The 24,578-nt window shown below is 41.9% G+C and overlaps 2 protein-coding genes across 2 annotated transcripts in view; one reads left to right on the top strand and one right to left on the bottom strand.

Annotated features, from left to right (window-relative positions):
- Positions 1–1,467: 1,467 nt before the first annotated feature.
- LOC119234741 (uncharacterized) lies at positions 1,468–9,037 on the bottom strand. Its single transcript, XM_054690690.1, has 6 exons — positions 9,013–9,037; positions 8,382–8,433; positions 7,810–8,065; positions 7,319–7,468; positions 6,739–6,845; positions 1,468–2,626 (listed from the first exon to the last, which is right to left on the bottom strand). The coding sequence occupies exons 1-6, from the start codon at positions 9,035–9,037 to the stop codon at positions 2,500–2,502; spliced, it is 717 nt and encodes a 238-aa protein (XP_054546665.1). The 3' UTR covers positions 1,468–2,499.
- ADRA1A (adrenoceptor alpha 1A) overlaps positions 6,810–24,578 on the top strand; it is a 66,841-nt gene continuing 49,072 nt past the window's right edge. Inside the window, exons 1-2 of the mRNA XM_037496595.2 lie at positions 6,810–7,113; positions 8,324–9,918. Coding sequence (XP_037352492.1) covers positions 9,036–9,918 — 883 coding nt within the window. The 5' untranslated portion in view covers positions 6,810–7,113; positions 8,324–9,035. The remainder of the gene's footprint in view (positions 7,114–8,323; positions 9,919–24,578) is intronic.

Raw genomic sequence — 24,578 nt, 5'->3', positions numbered from 1 at the left:
AATATTATGAAAATATAAAGGCCAATAACTATAAGGTGATAAAAATATTTAAATCAGTAAATAGAAACTATTAACGAATAGAATCAACAGACAAAACTTTCCCTTCTAAAAAAAGACATTAGTTTAAACATTTTATCTTTGCATTTGTACAACTTTCAAATAATAAAGTTTCAATTCTTTAAACTACCCAGTAGACAGAAAAAAGAGAGATTATAGATATTATTTCCTTAACTAGCACAATTATAAATTCAAAGAAGAATAAAAAGAATATATGACAAGGACATTTTTCAATCACTAAGAAAAATTTCCAAATAAAGTACAAAATTTGAAACAAAACACTAGATCTTTGATCCAGTGTGAATCTGATTGGAAAGCTAAGGTTGTGCCTTGAATTTCAATTTGCAAAGCAAGTAATTTTTAATTTAGATTTGATGTTTTTGGGAAGCCATGGAAAAAAGACTAATGAAGATCAAACTCTTTCAACTAATCTAAATTGGTATTTAGATAGCTTCATTTTTTTTAAAGATTTATTTATACATACAAGAACTGGGTAAAAAATTATTTTCTCTCTCATATTTGGAAACTCACTTATCACTAAAAATATTAAGCCACTACTCAAAATCTTCAGCTTGTCAGGTTTTTTCCAAATTTTTCTCTGTTGGTAATTTAATTCTTTCCCAAAATTTTCCAAAAATAATGGTGCTTCTGATATAATCAGATGGGCTGACTTCTGGGTGTTTTTTTCCTTATGGGCTTATTATAACTTTCTTAACTGAATTCATTTGATTACTATACCGGGATATACCAAAATGATGAAAGTATTTTCAAAAAGTGGGGAAAAAACAGTAAAAATTGTTTTTGTTTTGTTTTTTCTTATACTGTACAGAATAACAAGACAATTTTATCAATTTATGGACCACATCTTATAGAAATAAAGAAACTGCATTAACGATGGTTAAATTAGCGAGACTGGATAAAAACTCTGGATATTGATCCAGAACTTTAGCTTATCCTTCAATAAAAAAGAAGGAACACTATTTTTAAGCCTTTAAAATAATCATACATTTTCTGCTGAACAGTAGCCAAAGAAAATTAAGGGACTTTTCTTTCTCAATATTTATTCTATAGGGTTTTCATTTTAGAAGGATTTTATGATGAGTGCAGATTCTCCTTGGCTTTTTATGGGTTGAATTGAATCCTATCAGAAATCCTAAGTGTGCAAGGAAAATTCCCTGAGTAGAGAGAAATAAGGAAGCTATTAGAGGCCAAAGACTGACCATGGAGAAAAATCACAGACCAGTAAACTTCTGTAAAATATCTACAAAATATGGACAGATTAGGTCCATAGGTTGCTAGAGTATAAATAAACATGTTACTTCCTGTTAATTATGGAAGAACTTATAGGTGTTGTACCCAGCATCAACAAATGCAGCCCCCAAGGACACACAGTCAGCCGATGCAAGAATACAAAGGAGTTTATTTCGGGCTCGAGTCCAGGCTCATGACACACACCGACACAGCAGCAGAGATCGAGAGCCCTGAACAAAGGGAACAGGGATCTTTTATAGGGTTACAAGCAAATTAAAAAATTAAATCATGTTGGCAACCATTCATTGGTTATACGGGTGCATTTCCTAACAACGGTGGGCACACGGTTTCAGTTTTTGAGCTGATTGGTCACACCGAGATGCAGCTCTATTATATGGCTGTCTTGACCCCATTAGTGGTCCGAATTGCTCGGCTCCACTGTGGCTGGCTGTCCGAGATAAGACCAGAGTGGGGTGAGGGTTGAAACCTTCTCTGGAATGCAGGCTATTTATTCTTGAGTAAGCAAAACTTGAAATACTAAAATGGTGGTTATACACAAGATGGAGGAACAGTGGCTAAGTCTCACAATAGGAAGAGTTCTCTGTTTATGTAATTTCATGAAGTGCTTGTCTATAGATATCTGTAATGGGAAAATATAGCAACAAATATCATAAAGGGCTAACCTCCTAAATATATGCATTCTTTTCAGTATTCCAAGAAGCAGACCAAGACATGATTAATCACACAAAATAGTCATTGGGAAAATTCCTGTAAGGATGAAAGGAGGAACTGGAGAAGGCAAGGAGTGCATTCAGATTATCATCCAAATCAGAATCCTGTGAAGGAGAAGGAAAGGGATGAGGATTGGAAATGAAGTGTCAGAACACTGCGCAGGTATTAGAAAGTTTTGGCTGCCCCATGGGGCGTCCTTGAGACAATGTCTCTGTGCCTGGTAGTAATGGGCCTGCATTGCTCAGCCCCCCAGTTGGGAGCAGCCTGTAGCAAGGGAGGCCTAAGCACAGGCACGGCCCCAGAAGGATCAGATCTAGGACTGTCAGACAGATTTACTCAATTTTGCAGCAGGCTATCTGAGCGACACATTTTCATGGCTGCCATAGCACATAACCAACCAGTTCTTACAAGTCAAGCAGATGAACAGGGGAAACTCCATTGTGAAATGGGCAACAGACATTATACCAAATGGCTACTCAGAGTTACTTCCCCTTCAGTGCTCTTCTCTGCATTGCAATGGCTGGAAGACACTCTACTGGGAGGATTCTTGGTCACATCAGTGATGAGAGGAATTCCTGGGAAATTTCTGAAAATGAGGGAGAAGCAAAAGCCATTGTCATTCTGCAACAGTGGCATGCAGGGGTGAAGACCCAGCCAACAGTTGAACTCATCGCTGTGGTTCCCTGATATTCCTGCACTTCCAGATTTCCCAAAAGCAAATAGATAACTTTCCCTGATCTGCTGCCCAATCTGTCCTAACTATTTATAAGCCTCTAATTCTCTGTATTAAATCACTTCCTGCTTGAAATGCCTCCAGCAGTTTTCTGACTAGATCATTGAAAGATTAAAAACATACAAGCAAATATATACATACATACATGGGACAAAAAAGAAAATGCAACAAATATTTAACAGTATTTCCCCAATGGTAGAATTACAGAGAAGCTCTATTTTTAATACATATCTAACTTTTCAAAGTGTGTTATGAGCATGCATTTTATAAGAAATACAAATCAATATGTATTTCAGTGTGTCTCTAGCAGTCCGTCAGTATGTGGAGAAGAAAGGCAAAGTATTTCTCCATTTGGTACAGATACTGATTGAGGTGTTTTATTTCCCTTTCAGATGATATTCAATGAACATATTGAAAGAATTTGATTCATATGCTTTAACTCACATTTACTATGCAAGAGCAAAATTTTATTATTTTAAAGGAATGATGTACCTGATCTAGCTAATGGCTGACTTCACCCCATATTTCCGCCATGACATACAATGTAGGGATGGAATGAATGCCATGATTCATAATACTCCGAACAAGTTATTTTCTCAGGGTGATGAGGCTGCACAGGACAAATGATGCCTAAGACAGAATTATTACCCCATCCAAGACTTCCTTTAGGGGTGTATGTGCACTTTTCTCAGTTCGATAAAGGATTAGAACACAATGCTTGTTTAGAGAATTGTGTCTTGATACTGCATCAATATCTTTCTGAGAAATGTTTTTCATTTTCCTCCCACTTAAACTTTTTAAGCCTTAGGAGAATTAGTTGAAAAGCCAGGTCTTTTTGGTGGATACTGACATTAAGACCTCTACTCTGTCTCTTGGAATCATAAAACCCAGAAAACAACTCTGCCGTGTATTGTTTTCTAAGATAATGATTGACAGATTCTCTTTGTTTTCCTTAAAACCACACTTTCTCAGTAGTCATTAATAGAGTGCTGCCAATCAAAGGCTCTGGGTACATGTTGATTGCAAGCCCTCCTTCCTCCAGAGTCTAAACACACACACACACACACACACCCTATTTTTGTCCACCAATCTGAATCGTGCTAAGACTGCAAGCCCTAAACCAAGCAATACCATCTACGGGCCTTCCCCTTCAGTGCATTTGTCAACATCCCCTGTATCTGAAGCCCATTTCTATGCCTTTGGTCCAGGAAATAGGGCCTCTGCCTTGGGTTTCAGACTTTAGAGAGCCCACCTCTGATGCCCTCTGGCTATGATGGGACAAAGAGGTCACAGGACTAAGGTATGCCTTTGCCTGGAGTCTGCGTCCTCCCTTCCAGATCATACTCTGGAACCCAGAATCACCTGCCCCAAATGGCTTCACAACCACTCTCATGATCTTGAGTTCTGCTTCCTGAGGTGATCCTCTCAAGGGCAAACCATGTCACAGGACTGTGTACCCCAAGGCCCAAGACCAAAGAATAGCACTTTGAATGAAGTGTTCACATGTATTTACATGGTCCTGCAAGATGTGGAACCGGGGGGGGGGGGGGGGGGGGGGGGGGGGGAAGGGGAGGGGAGGGAGGAGCAGTCAGTGGCCAGGGCCAGCTCTCCCAGGCCACCATAGTGTGTCGCTCTGATCCATCAGTGGGCATTTAGTACATTTCTCCAGTTTAATGTATCACACTCATGTTAGATGTGGGATTTGGACCACTCTGAATTAGAGGTATGTTTCACTTTAAAGTAATACACAAAATGAGCAGAAAGGGGTAATAATAAGATTTACAACAAGAGGGTGAATATGCTTCATGAGATATAATCTCACTCAATCTTAATAATGACTCGGAAAGACCTTATTGTCTTCCTTTAATAATTAGGAAACACAGGCTGATGAAAGCTAAGTTTTGCCCTGTTCCTACAATAGAGCAGGGACAGCATCTTCGTGACCCCACAGATATCCTGTTCTTACCATCTCCCCCTGGGTCCAATTCAGGCACTCTCTGGTACATGCACTCCACAGCATTCTTTAAGGCAAAACCACAAATGGATGGTTTACTGTCTGTGCATCTATGACTATTGAGAGTTAATTTTGCAAAATTGCAAAAATTGATGTCAAAGACTGAGAAGCAGATTTGAAAGACCTACCTGGTAGAGTACAGGCACCTGGCTAGATATAAAGTATCCCAATCTTGGCACAAGCTAGTTGGGGGCAGGAGTGGATTGTTGTTTGCTCTCAGGTGAGGAACTAGGCATTCCAAAGACCTTAGAACATTTTGATTTTACAGAACTGAGCAATTTTCAGTTGCTTTTCTTCCTGATAATACTACTTTCCTTATCTATCAGAACAGAATTTAGTGGAAAACCCTCATTAATGGTACAAAGTTAACGAATATGAAACTAAACACTAGCTATCCCTCTGGCAGTTGGGATTTCTGAAGGACAGACATTATATACACAAGAGTCACAGGGAATTGGGTGGGAGGGAATCCCAGAGAGAGCAAGTAACTTAGTTATTAGAGTGAACTCAGACAGGATCCTCTGCTTTCCTGCCCCCTCACCCGTTATACTTCTCCTACAACATCAAATTCAGCTTATGGAAGAGCATACCATGGTTTATATATTTTAAATACTATTAAAGTCAAATCAACTAATAAGATCTAATCAAAGGTGACAGGTATGGGTACTAGCCAGCCATAAGAGAGAAGGAAATCTAAATATTAGAACTTTAATGAAGCAGGACTTCTGAGCCTCCTGCAGTCATTCCTTCAAGACATTTGAGAATTGTTCCTATAAAAGAATCTCTCAAACATTTTCTCCCTTGGAAAAGGTAACAATATTAATAAACTTATTGATTTATTACAATTTATCTCAAGTACATATCACCATCTCTTATTACTAAGTTTAAGGAAACCTAGTAAATAAGAAAAGTGTGCTTTCTTGAATCAATAAAGATGCAAGAATATGATAAAGGAGTGGGAACAAGAACAGAGATAATTCTAATATTTTCACAATATTCCAAATACATGCTTTTATTCAAGTGTAAGGTAAACAGAACATGAGATTTACCAGAAATAAAAAGTAATAGGACTGGTGTCTCAGCTTTTCATGTTTTAACTAATAATGAAAGAGACATAACTCTCCTTTAAATGATGCATTTTCTTATGAAAACTGCAAAGGAGTGTGTGGCACTTTAAAAACATGTAAACTATTTAAATGGAATTATAATGTTTCTTAAATCTATTTGTCTAAAGAAATGAAAGGTGGATGATATTTAATAAGGTTAAAATATGTTTACGTGATCTTCCTGGAAGTAAGTTTTATTACAATCATATTTATTTAATTTTATCTGACTTTACTTCATTATTAAGATACCTGCAAATAACATAATTTACTTGAGTATATGGCATAACAATATATTTAATTTTAACAAAAACTAGTCCAAGTATTAATCCAATCAAACTGCTCAAAAGTAACTTCTTGGGCAGTTCTTCAAGCACATCATACACTAGTATCTCCTGAACAGTGTCAATTTTTGTTGTTTAAATGAGCTCGCTCGAGGGGAGGGGGCCTCCCTGGTGGCGCAAACGGTTAAGCACCGCACTATGAAGCCATCCGCAGCCTTTACAACACGAGTTCGATTCCTGGCTGGCCAGGGAGCAACCCACATGGTGAAGCAGACCTCTGTTGTCTCGCTCGCTGCTCCCCTCAGCAGTGTATTTCTTCAGTCTGCCTGTTCTGCTCCCCACTCTGTCTCTGGTGAATCCTCTCATTACCCCCTCCCCCCCGCCCCGCATCTCTGGCCTGTAGCACAGCTCTTGTATACATAAAAAAATAAATAAATAAGCTCTTTTGAAGCTTATTTACTATAAAAAAAAAAAAGCACACACACACTTTTTTAAGTAAAGCGAGAACCCTATCCACTCGAGGTAACTGGGGGAAAAAAATGAGACGATACGCACTGTGCTCACCCCGGAGTAATACGGTATCCGCAAGAGAATACGGTACTCGCTGGGGCTACTCGTGTTACGTCACCGAGGACAGCAAAGTTCCTTGCCATTCTGGCTGATGTCGGGAGCTGAATATTAAAAGGGTGAACGTGGAGTTATTAGCTGGCTACACTCTCCCCCTATTTTCACTCTATATTTAAAACTCCAGGTAAAGTGATAGCCAGCCAGAAGCGTAAAGACAACGGCAGTGAACGGTAGGCAAGGGGTGAGTCGGGGGTGTAAAAGGACCAGAAATTGGTTCCTCAGAGAGATGGTCCCTGGGTCTCCCAGCGACTAGCGGCCGGGCTATTCTCCGAAACGGAATCGCGGGGGTGTGGCTCGGGATCTGCCAACCAGGTGAGTGCGCGCCAGCGCCGGCTCCAAAGGGCCAGGTGGATGGGGGCGAGTCTGCCCTGGTCTCGGGGTGCGACGGGACCGCACTTTCCCCACGGGAGAAGGCCTGTGCCTTTTCCCCCCCGTTCTGATCCCTCTGCGTGAAGAAGTGTGCTTTAACACGGTGTTTACTACCCAGAGGCAGGGGGAAGTGGGTTTCCGCACTTACTTGTGGTGCCACCTGTGAGCTCTTCAACTTGTGATCTTCGCCTCTGCTGGGTGCTGGGCGCATCTCCACTCTGCGCTCCAGCCGAGGGTCCTTAGAAAGTGAGGTGGGTGCTCCCCGTGCTCCTGCTGGAGGCCCTGGGCTTGGCTTGCCCTGTGAAGACCCAGATTTCACACGCAGGCTGTGGCCCCCAGTCCAGAAAATGCGAGGCGTCCCCGGCCCGCTGGCTGGGGGGGGTTTGATTTGTGCGCCTACAAAATCCGCAGTGACCGCCAGTCGCAAAGCCCCTTCTGCAGAGCGATGCCCCACCCCCCACCCCCGTCCCCACCAGCCTGGTGCGCCTCGAGACTCGAGTCCTCGGGACCACAGTCTGCCTTGGAAAGGAACCCTGATCCACTTAGGTCATAGTCAGCCCTGGGGACTCGCCGGGCACCGCTCGGGACCCGGCTTTCAGGCCCGCTTGGCTGGGGGACAGCCCGGCGCGCTCCGCATACCCGAGCGTGGATTCCTCCCGCGTGAGCGAGCGCGTGGGGCTGACCGGTCCTGCGGCCCCAGGATCGCAGCGGTTCCCTCTCCCAGGCCGCCCCTCCAGGTAACTGCGAAACAACCTGTTCCAAGGGCCACCTGGAAGATCCTCCGGTTTCCACCGGCTCGACTCCGTGTGACACCCACGTCAGCCGCAGTCGCGCCTCGCTGACTTCGGGGATTTTAATTTCGCTGCACAGCCGCTTGCAATCGGATCGCCCGGAGCTGCAGTGGGGATGTCTGTTTTGGCTATCGAACCAGTGCCGAGGGCGCGCGGCAGAGCGCGCCGGGCCAGGTTCTGAGCGACCCCGGCGCGGTGCGCGGTCCCCTCCCGCGCTGCCTCTGCTGCGGCGCTGCCAAAGCGCTCCAGGACCGCAGAGGCGCGGGGGCTCCCATGCAGGTCCCACGGCCCGTCGAGCCGGGCACGGCCTAGCTCCCCAGAGCTCCAGCTCACGCCTCGCCTTTCTCTTTGCGCTTTTTCAGGAGGACGCACGCAAACCACCCTCCGCAGCCGCCTCGGCGTCGGCAAACGTTTTCATACCCGCGTCCCCTGGCTTGCGCGCCTTGAAGCTGAATCTCGCTGGAGTTAACCGCTGGCGGTCACACTGTGGGAAAAAGCCGGCCGGGAGAGTGCCCAGATGCCAACTGCCCCAGCCTTTGAGCATCGACCGCAGGCTGGTACTTGCTTTCGGTGTCGGGGAAGACTAGCGCTGGAGTTTAGAACTCCAAATTATGTGCAGGATTTTGCATATTCTAGCCAGGACTGATCAAACAGTGCAGATCCGCAGACCCCGGTAATTCTGGGATTGCATTTTGCAACGTGTCTTCTCCAGTTTAGCACCAAGCCTCGGGCAGGGAGGGAGTTCCCCCGCCCCAGGAGTCCCCTCCTCTTCCCCGACCCCACCCTACCCCTCCGGGCCCTGCGCAGCGGGTGGAGAGGGTCCGCAGGCAGCCCCGCGCGGCTCTGGCCATGTCGCATTTAATATCCTGCCCCTTTACGTGGCCTTCTGAGGGTTTCCAGGGCAGGCTGGGGTTGCTTCCCACCCGCGCGCTCTCTCTCACCCCCCAGCCTACCCAGCGGGCGAGGTTCCTCGGAGCTGAGACCTTTTGACTCCTAGCCGGGTAGCTCCCGCCTCCGCCCCCGCCCGGGGGGTGGCCCTTGAGAGCCGGACCTCGCCCGGCCAGGGCCGGGACCATGGTGCTTCTCTCGGGCAATGCCTCCGACAGCTCCAACTGCACCCACCCGCCGACACCGGTGAACATTTCCAAGGCCATTCTGCTTGGGGTGATCTTGGGGGGACTCATCATTTTCGGAGTGCTGGGGAACATCTTGGTGATCCTGTCCGTGGTGTGTCACCGGCATCTGCACTCGGTCACTCACTACTACATCGTCAACCTGGCCGTGGCCGACCTGATGCTCACCTCCACCGTGCTGCCCTTCTCGGCTATCTTCGAGATCCTGGGCTACTGGGCCTTTGGCAGGGTTTTCTGTAACATCTGGGCGGCGGTGGACGTCCTGTGCTGCACCGCGTCCATCATGGGACTCTGCATCATCTCCATCGACCGCTACATCGGCGTGAGCTACCCCCTGCGCTACCCCACCATCGTCACCCAGAAGAGAGGGCTCATGGCTTTGCTCTGCGTCTGGGCGCTCTCCCTGGTCATCTCCATCGGGCCTCTGTTTGGCTGGAGGCAGCCGGCCCCCGAGGACGAGACCATCTGCCAGATCAACGAGGAGCCCGGCTACGTGCTTTTCTCGGCACTGGGTTCCTTCTATGTGCCCCTGACCATCATCCTGGTCATGTACTGCCGGGTCTACGTGGTGGCCAAGAGGGAGAGCCGGGGCCTCAAGTACGGCCTCAAGACCGACAAGTCAGACTCGGAGCAAGTGACGCTCCGGATCCATCGGAAAAATGTCCCTGCAGTAGGCAGCGGGGTGGCCAGCTCCAAGAACAAGACCCACTTCTCAGTGAGACTTCTCAAGTTTTCCCGGGAGAAGAAAGCAGCCAAAACTCTGGGCATCGTGGTGGGCTGCTTCGTCCTCTGCTGGCTGCCTTTTTTCTTAGTGATGCCCATTGGTAAGTCTTTACAACACCTCATCTAAACTTTTAGGGGCTCCACCCGCTTCCCCTTCGCCACCCCACACTCACGGCCTGGGTTGGAAGAAAAGGATCTGCATTTCAAACAGCAAAGCTGAGAGGGCAGGTAGGGGACCCTCCCCTGCAGAAGGGCATTTCCATCCCCTTTCTACTCCATTGTCTTTTATGTAATGTCTTAGGGCTCTTTTTCCGCTACAGTAAAGTGACTTCCAACTGATGCAAATTAATTGGGCTCCTTAATAAGAAGATGAGCTTTTCTCAATACCTTTGAGCCTGTGTTTAATTTAAATAGATCCTTCCTCTTTCAAGTCAGAGGTTCCAGCAAACACTTGGGCTGGGGCTGGGGCATGCCACTTCATCTCTGCTGTGCATTGCCAGTGTTCTTGATCAGAAAATAAGCGCTATGAATATTCTGGACAAATCTGTGTACCTTTATTATTGGGTTAGATTATGCCTAAAGGTTAGTTATAATATGCTGCTTATGTCCTATATCTGTGTTAACTTTGTTTCTGGATTCAGTTTGGAAGTGAGCCTCTGACAAGAAAAAGCAAATGGTTTTATGTCCAAACCAAGTCTGAAAGAATTCATGTTTCCAATAAGCACATACGTATTCCTTTTTTAAAAATAGTATGTATTAAAGCAAATATTACTCTGATCCAAAATCATGTAGGCAGATGCAGATGACACTGTTTGAAAATAATACAGTAATGTTACAAATCTAATTTTTGCAAATGCCAAATTAGCTGTTGTCAAAACTAATTAGCTCATTATAAATATCAGCAGACTTGGGCTAGTCCGCTATCTCTGAAAGGCCTTCCTGAGATCCCAAAATGGTTGTTTGCTATTTTGGGTTTGTGAGCTCAAATATAGACTTACTAGCAAATAAGAAATCCTCATAAAATTAATGAAAGTCCATTTCTGTTGCTTTAGAGCCAAATTTAAATGACATGTACTTAAAGTACCCTAATTTGCAAATCTATGCAATAGATTTTCTGTTTTGAGGGCCCACTATGTTCCAGACACATGACGAGACTTTTAATCTTATTAGTCCTCTCAGCAACTCCATGAGATATGCATTTGTACTCTTAAATGGCAAGTGTGGGGTAGGGAAAGGGATTTTTCAGGTAAGCAGAATAAGAGGTTAGAGTGACAGAATGATGGAATGAGTGGTCAGGAAAGTCCCTTCTGAAAATGTGTCTGAAGGGAGGAGCAAGACTCACAAAGTCTGGGAGGAAGAACTTTCTATGCAGAAGGAACAGTGAATACAAAGATGGGAAAGAAGCTGACCTATTTGACTCAGGGCAAGGAGGCCAGCGTGGCTGAACTAGAGCGAGTGAAAAGAAAGATAAGCCCAAAGAGAGACTGGGAGACAGACAAGTTCTAAGTAATAAGGATCTCTAAGACTAAATTTGCATAATCTAGATTACCTCTACTATCTGAAAGTAGATTGCTCCTGTGAAACCTTCCACAAACCAAATGGTGTAAAGAAGAAAGTACCATTAATTTATATGGAAAAATCTTTGAGCATTCTCCTATCTCCAGTAACCTACCAAATCAGAACTAATAACATAAAACCTAAAATAGCATTAACATAAAGGGTGTGTGTGTGTGTATGTGTGTATGTGTGTGTGTGTGTGTGTGTATGTGTGTGTATCTCAGTTTCAGAGGAGTTTTGGGTGCCACTTTTGTATCTTGGGGCAGGTACTGACTCTCGAATGGCTGCTGCCAAACCAATGCCAACCACTGTTTTTGTGAAATTCCTCTGGGGATTTCTTTCAGTTACTAAGACAGGTACTAGGTCTTTTATAAAAGCAAAGTGGCAAAGTCCCCAAACTTTTGAAAAGCTGGAGAGACCTATTTTCAGATTGTGATGGGAAGCCATCCTACCAAAGTGTTTCTAGCATGAGTGAGGTTAATCTGGTTTGTATTTTTAAAGGGCCATTCTGATAGCTGGGTTGAGAGTGTGCCACAACAGGGAGACCCACTAGGAATTAGAGGGGAGACAGATCATGGTGCCTTGCACTCGGGTAGGGCAGCTAGAAAAGATGAGAAATGATCACATTCAGAACTTATTTCAAAGTTGAATGTGGCAAGTTTGGACAAAAGGTTTAAGAAAAAGAGAGGCTTTAAGATAACTTCCAGGTTAGGGGCCTAAACAACTAGGTAGGTAGTAGTGTATTTTACTGTAATTAGGAAAACTAGAGGATGATTGGGTAGTTGGGGGCCAGTGGGAGAGGAAAATGAAAGTGTTTATTTATATGGCCTATGTTGAGAAATATATTTTAGATATCTAAGGAGAGATGCCAAGTAGGCAGTTAGAGAAATGAATTTGGAACTAAGAAGGCAAGCTGGAACACAGATATAAACTTGAGACACAGCAACATACTTTTACCACAGTAATGGAGTGATCTATAAGACAGAGGGGAGAAAAAAGAGATAAAGACTGAACATTGGAGCATTCTGATACCTGGGGGTCAAGAAAAGGAGGCAAAACAACCAATAAAAGAAATTGAGAAGGAGTGGCCAGGAATGTAGGAGAAAATCCAGGAGAGGGTGACATCTATGAAGCTGAATGGAAATGTTGCAAGAAGACAAGAATATTCAGCAGGAGGCCTAGGTATCAACATTATACTTGGCAATGATAGTAGTACCAGTGGAGAAGTGAAGACAAATGCCTGATTATTTTTAGACGAGACAGGGCACATTCAGGATATAGCCATAGTCTGATTGCTTTTCAAGAGACCAAAAAATGGAAAGGTGGAGATTGTGAAAATAGGCAAGTGTGAAAAGGTTTTACACAATGAAGCAAGTGAAAAGGTTTTACTGGACAGAGAAACAAAATGTATCTGGAAGAATAGAAGAATTTAGAAAGAATTTTCAAAAGTGGGAGGTAGAACTTCATATTTATATTCTGATGGGAATGACAAATTAGAGATATTGATGGTATAGACAAGGCGGAAGTGGGATTCCAAGTGGAGGGTTGGGAAATGACAGGGAAGCAAGGTTGATGAGCAGAGGCAGGTTGGGATGGATAGGGAGAAAGAGAGATCTCTTTGGGGTGTATTTTTGTCTTCAATGAGATAAGAAAATAAGGAAGGAATAAGAAATGATGAGAGTTTGAGGAGCAAAGAGAAGGTGTGAAACATTCATCTTTGAGATGAGATAGTAAGTAGATTATGGAAATTTAGTTGAGTTACCAGGAAATGCAAGGACCTGTTTGAGATAGGTGATATATTTAAAAGAAGACCAGTCAAGAAGAGGATTTTAGAGAATGTTGCGATGACTATTTCTAGTGACCACAGTGAAGGGAGGGTGTTTGTGAGGGGACGTGCACTGGATCAGTTCAGGGTTCATATAGAACTGGATAGTGAAAAATCTCAGAGTGTGCATGATAGATGGACTGAGAGTTTGGGGTTTGTGGTGGTTATTCAGCTTAGTCCTGGGGTACACTGGGGAAGGTGGATGCTGGTCTAATTATAGCCTCCCTCTTGGTTCCACTGTCTTGGGAAGTTAAAATGTTATGGTGGATGGGAACTGTGATTAAAAGGAACACTTCGAGTCATCTGGCTTCCTTTAAATCCTAAAATATGGTGGAAAGAAAAGGAGAAAACTGAAAGCTTAAGAGTTAACAGAATTCAACCAAACTGTTCAATAGGGCAAGCGATCCCTAAACCCACCAAACTTGTTAAGAGACTGAATGGTCTAGGATTCATTGACTGTATAAGTACCAGGCATTAAGTTAGATGGAATAAAATGATGAGTAAATCATATTCTGCACCCTCAAGTTCTCACAAACTAGTTAAGAGGACAAATTAGGAGCAATTATCACAAGTATGTGAGATTGGGCCTCAGAGTGATACTACAAACACTGAAGAATATAACAGATAACTATGTCTCCAGGCCATTATGGAAGTTTCTAGAAATATCATTGGGACTTAAAGAAGACAGCACCATTGCTGGACCATCAATGAGATGTTATTTTCTTTTTATTAACTATCTTAAATACATTTTCATGCAAAATGGGAGCAGAAGAATAGATATGACATTATATTATCATATTCAAGGGACATGAGCTCTTAAGTATGAGAAGTACTCCTGGCAAGAAGAAGTCTGCAGTAGGCTGCCCAAGCACGGTGGGATTTAAAACAAACCAGGGCAGAAAAGAGTGTGGTATATAAACCTGAGAAGTGAAACCCCACATTTGTTAGGAGCCAGCCCAGGATAACGAGTTGGGTGAGTACCCTCTATTTCATCTCTGAGTATCCTTCCGTATTGTGAGAGGAATCTGTCTCCTCACTGCCTTCAATTTCCCTTCTCCTCCCCACCAAGGTTGGGTTGGCTGCTGGAGTGAATAGTGTGATTAAGGTTGGAACCTGAATTGCCTGCTCTCAAGTCTAAGTCTTGCTAAGACTTTGTTACCCTAAACATTTGGTTGAAATTCAGAACCCCTTGAGGAGGAGGCCATGTCTGAGGTTGCTGTCAGCCATGTATACCTTGCAGTGAATGTTTTAAAAGAAGAGTTTTTGATTGTTGCAGTTGGATAGAGAGAATAGGACTATGTCAGCATTCAGGACAGGAAAGTGAAAAACGTGCCTCATATGAAGTTCCAGCACCTAGAATGTTTGCACCATCATTGCCTGTTTCACCCCTTTGTCCAGAGTCCACTAGTCACATAGATAGCTACTGGGTAGAGGAGGTGTTGCCTGAGATTTCAGCTGAGGCATCTGTTTTCATAAAGTGAGCCAGCTGCCTAGCACAGTGTTAGGTAGAACAAATGGCAGTAAATCTTCATCTTAATGGAATTCATGGGACTTCCAGGTCATTACTGACAAGTGTCAGTATGGGATCTGGCCATGAGGAGGATGCCCTTTGGAGGTTTGAGAAAGAGAGAGCATCAGAAAGTTGCCGATGGTGATATGATAAACCCAGCAAGGAAAAAGGCAGATCCGTACCATGATGTATACGTGAAAAGGACTGGTGGTTGTGGATGCCCCAGCAAATAGAGCTGAAGTGCTGCTTCCCTGCAGGTACAAAGGGAGTAGACCCCTGATTCTATGGAGAAGCTTAACTTCTTTGAGCTATTGATATGAGAGAATCTAAGAATTATTGTGATTTCAAGATGGGGGATCAGTTTTTCAGTGACTCTTGCTACACCCCAACTCATCCCAAGATGCAGTGTTCCAGTGTCAAGATGGCCCTCTTGCAGCTTCTCTCCAAGAGATCCAGGGCAGAAGTGGCCAGAGCTTTGAAGAGATAGGCCCAGAGTGGACCCAGAGTCCCTGCTGCCTCATTCTGAGGTGAAAGCTCTGAGAGGCCTGCACAGGTTTAGGTTCATGGGGATGGAGCAGATTCTTCTCCTGACAGGCGAGGGGTTGTGCATCAGGGGTAGGGATTACTGTGGCTGCCTCGCAGCACAGCTCTCTCACAAGCACATCAATTAACCTTGCTCCCATGTACCAGTTTTGTCAAGAATTTCCCATATGCTGGCTTTGTGCAATGCATTGAGTGAAAACAATCAGGGCCTTTGCCTTCTATAGGCTTCTAATCCCCGTGAGGACATAGATCTTGACCAGATAACCACATAAAAAATTCCCAAACTCTTTACAATGGAGATATGGGGCAGCTTTGAAAACATACACTATAGACTGGGTGACCCTGGGCAGGGAAGAGGGCTGGACCTTTGAGCTGAGATATGCAGAAAGAGAAGGTGTTCAAAGGGAAAGAAAGGAAGATAACAGGGAAACACCCTGACAGGGCCTGATGTCTATGAGGACTTTCCAGAAGGCCAGTGTGGCCAGAGTTGTTTTTATCTGAAGATGACCAGGAACAAGGGTGACCAAGTCCATATTGCAAAGTGTCAAAGGCTCAGTGATAAGACACTGTGAATAGATCACTTGGGAGCTTTACACAGGAGAGGTGACAGTGATTCTTCTGACATGTGGATGGAGATACTCTTTTCCACGAGCTGCCAGCTAGCTCCAGAATACCTCGTTTGTCATTCCCTTCAGAGCACAAAACTTTTCTCTGATCATAAATAGACTAATCAGACTTGGCTTTCAATTAATCTTGGCTTTTTCCACAAGATGACTCTGTCGATGAAATTTATTCCAAAGAATATTCCAGAGTTCTGAAGATATCTGCCTTGAGTTCTAACAATGCTTTCACCAATAGCTGACTCAGGCCAGGCTATCCTCGGGCAAGGGATGACTTTGAAGGAGACAACTCAGCACGAGGCATGGTTGTGTTTTATTACTTCATAGTTTCAGGTTCAGATGGGAGGACTTTTTCTCAGCTCGGGCATTTCCTTGTCTAGTGGTTTCACTGTGGTTTAGCTCTGCTATTTGGTGTGTGAGCTGGACACTTTAGTGGCGTCTCATTTTTAAATTGGGTATGTCTTTCCTATTTGAAATTTCTCCCCCTCCTCCATGGCTTCATCAGTCATTTATATTTTGACTTTTGTAAATTGCTTGTCTGTGCTCTTTGGCCCCTTTTTATAAAGCCATTTACTTCTATTTTTACTTCTAAGCTCACTTTATATATTGAAGAGATTAATCACTTATTTATCATCTATACTGGTTGCCAGATATTTCATGCTATATTCAGACATGCTGAGAAAATATAGCCTATTTATGTTCCAAAAACCAATGCGATCTTGTCATGAATTTCCATGGAAATGCACAAACACACACACACACACACATGCTTGTAGGTAAATCCAGTAGCTCACTCAGATCCAGTCACGTAGGCAGCATCTTTAGAGACTCTGCCTCTTTAGGGTACCTCAGCCCTTCAGGTTTGCCTACTAAGTTGTTGACCAGAATCAGGGGTTCACATAACTTCATGATATTTCAGGAATCGGTAAGAAATGAGGACCCTGGCCAGTCCTTCCTGGTTCTCAGTGGCTGGTGTAGTCTAGTTCTGCTCGCGAGGTTTTTTCCTTCCTTTTTCGGGCTCAATGAGACCCTCCTGGGAATCAAGTCCTTCTCCTTCCCAGGGTGGTGTCTCTTTCTATGGAATAGTAGCGGCAAATGGACTGTAGCAGAGAGAGATCGGTTTACTAAAAAGGGAATAAAGATGAGGAGTATTTAAAAATATAATCCGTCTACACATTTAGAACTGTTTTCCCCATTTGGGTTATTTGCATACTACTGTTTTTTGTGGTTTTATATATATATATATATATATATATATATATATATATATATACATTTAAAATTTCTTTGTAAATATTATAATCTGTTTCTTCAGGAAATGTGCCTTCTCAGGGGTGCTGGCAGTGACCCTAACTCTGTAAGTCAGGTACCTTCTATTTTCTTCAGTTCTTTTACAGCATCATTTGTAATCTATCGGAAATTTCTTTTTGTACTTTTGTAGGTGATATCTAAATGCATTTATTTTGAAATCGTGAACAAGATATTCTTAAAAGATTTATGAAAGTGTTCATCCTTTCTTGTCTTTCTTGGAAGACCACTATGATATTAGAAAGAATCTTAAATCTATTTTGGAACTTCCAAGTCTATCCCTTTTATCTGTCTTTCTGTTCCAGCAATGGGGCTACATTTTTATAATTACCCTGATTTCATAATACATTTTAATGTTTTCTGGCTTTTTAAGTACCCCTGGTAAATAACTTCTTAATTTTTTTTGTGGCAGTAACATTGCATTATGGCATATATTAAATTTCAAGTGTGCATCATTCAGAATCAACATGTGTGTGTATTGCATTAGGTTCACCTGGAAATGCCTATTTCTCTCCTTCTCTAAGTCATTGCTCCCATTGTGAATATTCTTTTTCAAAATTATCTTGTCTTTTCTTGCACATTTTCTCTTCCAGAAAAACTGCAGACTTATTTCATCAAATTATACTATCTTCCTCACAAAAACCAACAACATACAACATACACGTGTGTACAAACACACACACACACACACTGTCATGTGTTAATCATAATTTTTTAGAGTGGATAGAAAAGTGAGAAATGTGTCATGTTCCATTTACTTTCCAAATTACTTTTGAACTGTTGTTTATGTTTTGCTTTCAATCACACTTACTCACATTTCCTGGAAAACTGATATTACAATGAAGTTGGTGCTTTAGTGTTTTGACATTAGATAAGTTACTGACTGTTGATTTTAGATCAATATACTTCATACTAAGGAATTATCTTTCTGTGGTTTGCAGAACACTTATCAAAAATGAATTTTTATGTTGATCAAATGCTGCTTTTTTGATACACATCAATATAATCTTTATTCATTAGCAATTGATCTGATCAATTTTATTTCATAATATTAGCCAGTCCATGTATGCTTGCATTCAATTCTACTTGGTCAGATGATCTTGCTCTTACTAATATTTTGCATTTACTAATATTTTATATATATTAATATTTTACATATATTAATATTTTACTTGCATTTACTAATATTTTACTGCTCGTTTGTGTATATATTTCTCTGTGAAATGAGTATATTATTTTATTGTGCTGTCTTTGTCATATTTTGTTATCAAGTTTATGTTAACATCATAAAACAAATTATGGCCCTTCTCATGTCTTTTCTGCACTCTGTAACAGTTTAAATAGCCTAAGAATTATGTGTGCCTTGAAGGTTTAAAGAACTTGCCCATAAAACATTTGGGCACAGCTCCTTTTATGGATGCAATTCTTCAAGACTGGTTTCTATTTCTTCCGTGGATAGTGGTCTATTATGATTGTCAGATTTGATAATCTTTGTTTTCTTATTTTCCTCTCACTGAGATTCAACATTTTAACATAGAATTATTCTGCATGAAAATCTGCAATTTTTCATTTCTTTTCTGTCTTTCTCATTTTTTACATCATACACTTACATGTTCCAGTGAGATGTCCTGGAAGATTGTTTCATTACTTTTTTTGAATAACTCGTGACCTGGATTTAGCAATCATTTCAGTTTGTTTTCCAATACACTAATTTAATCTCTATACATTTATGGTTTTGGTTATATTTTGTTCTTTTATATATAGTAGTGTGAAGAGAATGCTTGATTATGTGCTTTAATCTTTCTTATCTAAGATTAAAAAGCTGTCCTCTAAACAAACTTACATTCCTTTCCATATGCCTTGCTAGGCAGTGCTCTCATTCCCTTTGACCTGTTTTTCCACTTTAAACATCTCCTTTGTCCTGTTTTTCCACTTTAAACATCTCCTTTGTCCTGTACAGACAGGAGAGAATTCATTGTGTTATTGTTTTTAAATTTGCAAATGTTTGGCGTTTGTACCCCCCCACTTAAAAAATTAATTTCTGGGCCTCCCTGGTGACGCAGGGGGTTGAGCGCAGCGTTGTGAAGCTGTCTGCAGGCTTTGCAATGCTGGTTCGATCCCGGCCAGCTGGGGAAATACCCACATGGCACAGCAGACCTCTCCTGTCTCGCCCACTGCTCCCCTCAGCAATCTATTTCAGTCAGTCTGCCTGTTCTGTTTCTCACTCTGTCTCTGGTGAATCTTCTCAGCCTCCTGCACAGATGGCCTGTGCCCCAATTCTTGTATTCATGAATAAATAAATCTTTAAAAAAATTAATTTCTGATTTTCTGCATTGTAGTCAGAGAATGAGAACAAATAATTTCTAACTTAGGGAATTATTAAGGTTTTCTTTATGAATATGTCATCAATAATTAGCATATTTAATGGATCTAATGTTTAATAGATATATATTAAACATTATATTAAACATTATTAATGTTTGAGATGTTTTCTTTATGCACTTTTTTAAATCCATCATTCCATCTCTTTATCTTTATCTGTCTTCTCACTCTCTTTTTTTTTTTTTGCCAAGTATTGATAAATCTTCCAGTGTCATTGGCAATAATTCTTCCTGGAATTACCAATATTTCTTATATTCTTAACAGATTCTGCTTTATATATGTCGACATCATTGCTTGATACTTCAGAGATTGAGCCAATATATCTTCATTTAAAGTTAGATTTTGTCCTATTTATGTTTCCTTGATATATATTTTTAATTATTAATATTATAATCTCTAATGCATCTTTTTTGCATTTGCCAACATGCCTTGCTCCATCATTTATATATCAGCTTGTGTATCTTGCATCAAGTAAATTTTTCACAGACTGTGTTTAATCTAGATATTTGTCTCTTAATAAGAATTTAATAAATTTCATTGGTTTGATTTTTGTCTTCCATGTTTCATGCTTTCTGGTTTTATGTCATTTTTCTTTTCTGTCTCTTATAAATTGGACCATTTATTGGACTACTTTTACTTCTGCAATGCTTTGGAAAGATTATCTCTTATTTTTAATTGCACTAGGGTTTACCTTTGAGCTTTTCAAAAGCATTCTTTCAAACTTCATTTCCCTTTTGCCATCAGCCCAGTACCCAGCTTTGTGTATGTGTGGGAAGAAGCTTAGCACAACTCTACTTTCTCTTCTGCCTGAAGACCACACCTTTTGGTTAATAAAGTTTGCATTTTAAATTTAGATTATTGTTATTAAATGTTTGTATTACCTGTCTTTTGTAGCTCTATAAATATAGTTTAGTAATAGTAATTCCCCTGTGTTTTATATATACTGTGTTTCACCCACTTGTAAGCTCTGAATTTTGCTTCATCTACTACATGGAACCAGACTAACAAACTATGGCCTATTTTTGTAAATAAAGTTTTATTGGAACACAGCTATACCCATTTACTTACAAATCATCCATGACTGCTTCCACACTACAGTGGCAGAGTTGAGCAGTTGCTTCAGTGGCGGCATAGTTCACAAGGGATAGGTGTTGCTATTATACCAAAAGAACATGAAACATCAAATAAAATTTGCCAATAAAAACAAAAACAGCACACATTTTGCTAAACCTTTACATGCCTCAGCTTAAATACTTGAAAGACCTGTTCTCTGAGTATAAAACTCTACTGATGGCTGCTTTTAAATTATAAAATACTGTTGGTGCCTCTTTGTTTCTTGGCATATAGTGCTTTATAAATAACTGAGGTCAACTGGATTTTTTTTTTTTTTTTGGTCAAGTACTCTTTTTATATATTTATTTTTTTAGCCAAAATGCTAATAGAATTTTTTTTCCCAGTCAAATTAAAAGCTTTCTCCTGGGGATTTCTGGTTTGGTTTTTATTGCTTTTGCCTTGGACCCAGATCGCTTTTTCTGTCTTCAGTATTTTGGATCTCCGCTATCTATCCCCAACCCCATTTTATTTTGCTTCTCTTCTCATGTCAGTCATCTTTTTAACATTTTCTTCTGATTTCCATTCAAAGGATGTCTTGAGTTTTTCTTCTGTCTCATCAAGTCAGCTTTGGTAATATACAGTCTGCTTCTCATTCTTTTCATCCGTTGGCACCTGGTCGGTCTTCTTTCCTGCCTCCACCCACATTATAAAATCAGTGGCTTCTGGAGTCTCCTTTCAACACATTATAGAGCTGCTTCTATGTGATTGTTGTAAAGGTAGGTTTCTGTGCCAAGTCCGCCGATCCTTGGCCTCTCCTTAGCAACTGACTCTCCCATGCAGACAGTAACTCTTCTCTCTTTCTTGCCTCCTTGGAGGATGACCTAGTGAATTTAAGATGGGCTGTTTGAAACTGGCTCAATTCCCATGTAAATCTTTCAGATACAGATTTAGCGGAGAAAGAAGAGGGTCATCTTTACTGCAGTTTAGGTTTGCTGGAGTACAGACATCTTTATCCAAAGGCAGTAAAGAAGAGATAGAAGCAAAAGAATTTCCTTGTGCACTGTAAATGTTCTTTGTCCTGTTTACTTGGCAAGGTGCATGCAGTGACCTCTCCTCTGGATGGCATGACTGGCACCCCGGGATCCACATTCCAGGAGTCTCCCTTTACTTGTCTGCTGACCTTGCTGGTGGAAACAGGGGTTTCTCAGCCTGTCTAGACTTCTCTCCTCAGAAACTCCAGCATAGATGAGATTTGTCTCTGGAAAGGCACTGCTGAGTCTGCCTGTATCTCCGGTAGCTTTTGTCCTGAGCCCTTGGGGCATCACCGAGCAGCACCCAGGCTTATCTGATTCTGCCCCCCTTTTCATGAGGTGAACGGAGGACTCACAGTCCTTCATTCAGGCTGGTAGTGACCAACCTATAGTTGCCAGAAGTTTCTGGTTTTTGGACATTGTCCTTCCCTAGTATTAGCACTGATATAAAATCTTACCCTTAGGTATATTTCCATAGCTTTATCATGAATTTACAAAGAGAATGAGAAAGTTCAGCTTGACCTGGAAGCCAAGACTCAGCTCTGGCAAGTTTTTCACATCTGTAACCCAGTGTGAAGCTAAACTGAGAGTAACCCGACATGTGATCACCTCCTTCCCTACTTTGGAAGATTGTGGATCAAATTAAAGAAAGACATCTCAGGGCTCAGACAGTGGCAGAATCAGTAGAGCTTGGTTAGCTGCACTTTCTCTTATGACCCTGATCACAGAGGATTAGGTGAAATCATGTGAGGAACTTAAAAGTCTCTTCCTAGGAAAGAGAAATTAAGAGTTTCACTTATCTGGGGAGATGTGTGATGTGCTAGGGGGTTGTCTTAGTTCAAGCTGCTATATCAACGCCACACACTGGGCGGCTGAAAGAGAAGGCATTTATCTCTCACAATTCTGGAGGCTGGAAGTCCAAGATCAGGGTGCCAGCATGGTGGGGTTGTTCCTGAGGCCCCTCCTTCCAGTTCATCAGGACCTATGTCTTCAAAAGGTGGGAAGACAGAGAACCCTGGTCACCTTCCTCTACTTATAAGGACACTAATCCCATCCGGGAAAGCCCCACCCTCCTGACCTCATCTAAGTCTAATTGCAACCCCAAGGCCCTGCCTCCGAATACCATTGCATGGGCTTAGGGCTTCAGCATGAGAACAGGGAAGGGTGGGAAAGATCAGAAATATTGGTTGTAGTAATGGTGCTTGCCACAACAAGCCTGTATAACAAAAGTTGGTCAGCTCATGTAGAGATGAGGAAACAGACACAACAGAGATGAAGTGACATCTTTCTCTAGCTGTTGGCTGCCTTCCCTGGAATAGGAAATGGATCTAGACATGAGTTCAAAGCCCTCAATTCTGTCTCCTTGTGTGTAGAACAACTCGTTCAAATAAAATCCCATTTAGAAGCCCAGGATGAAAGTAGCAACGTGCGGGCTGAATCGACCAGAGAATCCCGAGTCCTAGACACCCAGGTCTTAGCCAATGGCAGTGTCACAGGGGGTCTGGAGTGTGGGCTGCTCTCTGCACTAACAGTATCTGATTCCAGAATCAGGAAATTATATTAGAAAAGCTCTGCAATGAGTTTGGTTCTCATTTTCAAAGGAGAGAAAATTGACAAAGGGTATGTCAGCTGTTGTTATTCTGGAATGCTGGCAGAGCAGAAGTCTTTGCCCAAAAAGGGTTTGAAAAGGAAACATTGAACACTAACTTTCTCCTTTTTTACAAGCTCTGTACATTAAGCTTATTGCCAGTGAGAAGCTTGCTGTTTACAAGTTGATCATGTAGTTTGATATTTTATGATGAAAAATGCTTTGGACGTTTACCTGTAGTTAGCAGCCATGGAATCTGTTTTAATTTTTTTTGACTGTCCTTAGGAAATACCTAACAGAAAAGCTCAGAAGTAGACAATCCTTTTTTGAAAGGAAATGCTAGGAAAAGATGAAATGCTAGAATAACACACCATTCCTAAAGAAGTCATAATAGCTGTTCTCAACCATGGGTGATTTTTGCCCCTTGAGGGATCTTTGACACGTGTAGAGACATTTTTGGTTGCGCATTTCACAGTTGGGGCAGAAAGAGCTCTGATCTTTAATGGGAATGGGCTGGGTGTGCCACTAAACAGCATACCATGCACAAGACAGCCCCTCAAATTGTCCAGCCCACAGTGACCACAGTGCCTGGCCTGACACACTCTGGTTTACATTATAGCCATTCTTAAATTTATGAAAATTCTTAGAAATACCGCATCTGAAATAGAACACCAATTCTGATTGTTATGCAGATAATTTTCACTGCATTTCCAAAATCACGATTCCAAAACAAAAACAGAAACAAAATTTAAAAAAACCTGAGGTTTCCAGATACCTCAAGGTCTCATAAAAAGGAATAGCTGTCTGCTCAGTACTTTATTTTGATAAAATTTACATAACGTGAGGTTCACCTCTCTAACCATTGTAAAGTATATGACTTAGTAGTCTTAAGTTCACTGACAATGCTGTGCAGCCATCATCAGTGTCTGCTTCTAAAGCATTTTCATCACCCCAAAATGAAGACCCATTCCATTAGCAGTTCCTCTCCATCTTCCCATCCCAAACCCCTGGGAACCATGAGTCCACTTTCTTCCATAGGATTAAGAACAGGATCTGCCTGTTCTTAATATCACGTAGAAAGGGCTACATCAGACAATAACAGGTGGACTTCATGTCTGACTTCCTTCATTCAGCATAATGTTTTCCAGCCCCACTCATGTGTGCTATGTGTCAATTCTTCATTCCTTTATGTGACTTATATTTTTTGTATAGACACATGATAGTGCATTTACCCATTCAACGGTGGATGGACATTGAGTTGTTTCTCCTTCTTGCCTATTGTGACTAGTGCTAATATGAATATTCATGTAAAATTTTTGCTTTCGATTCCTTTTGTTATTTACC

Source organism: Talpa occidentalis, unplaced genomic scaffold (assembly GCF_014898055.3).
Source record: "Talpa occidentalis isolate TD23 unplaced genomic scaffold, MPIMG_talOcc4v2.1 talOcc4.8, whole genome shotgun sequence".
In the NCBI taxonomy this organism is placed as follows: Eukaryota; Metazoa; Chordata; class Mammalia; order Eulipotyphla; family Talpidae; genus Talpa; species Talpa occidentalis.
This window is presented reverse-complemented; position numbering and strand designations above follow the sequence as displayed.

What these genes read in the sequence shown, in the direction of transcription:
- LOC119234741 (XM_054690690.1), bottom strand. Translation starts at nt 9,037, where the DNA reads ATGGTCCCGGCCCTGGCCGGGCGAG. An exon ending in GCGCAAGCCAGGGGACGCGG is followed by an intron (nt 8,066 to 8,381) that starts GTATGAAAACGT and finishes TCCCCACTGCAG; the next exon opens with CTCCGGGCGATCCGATTGCA. An exon ending in GCTCACAGGTGGCACCACAA is followed by an intron (nt 6,846 to 7,318) that starts GTAAGTGCGGAA and finishes TTTAATATTCAG; the next exon opens with CTCCCGACATCAGCCAGAAT.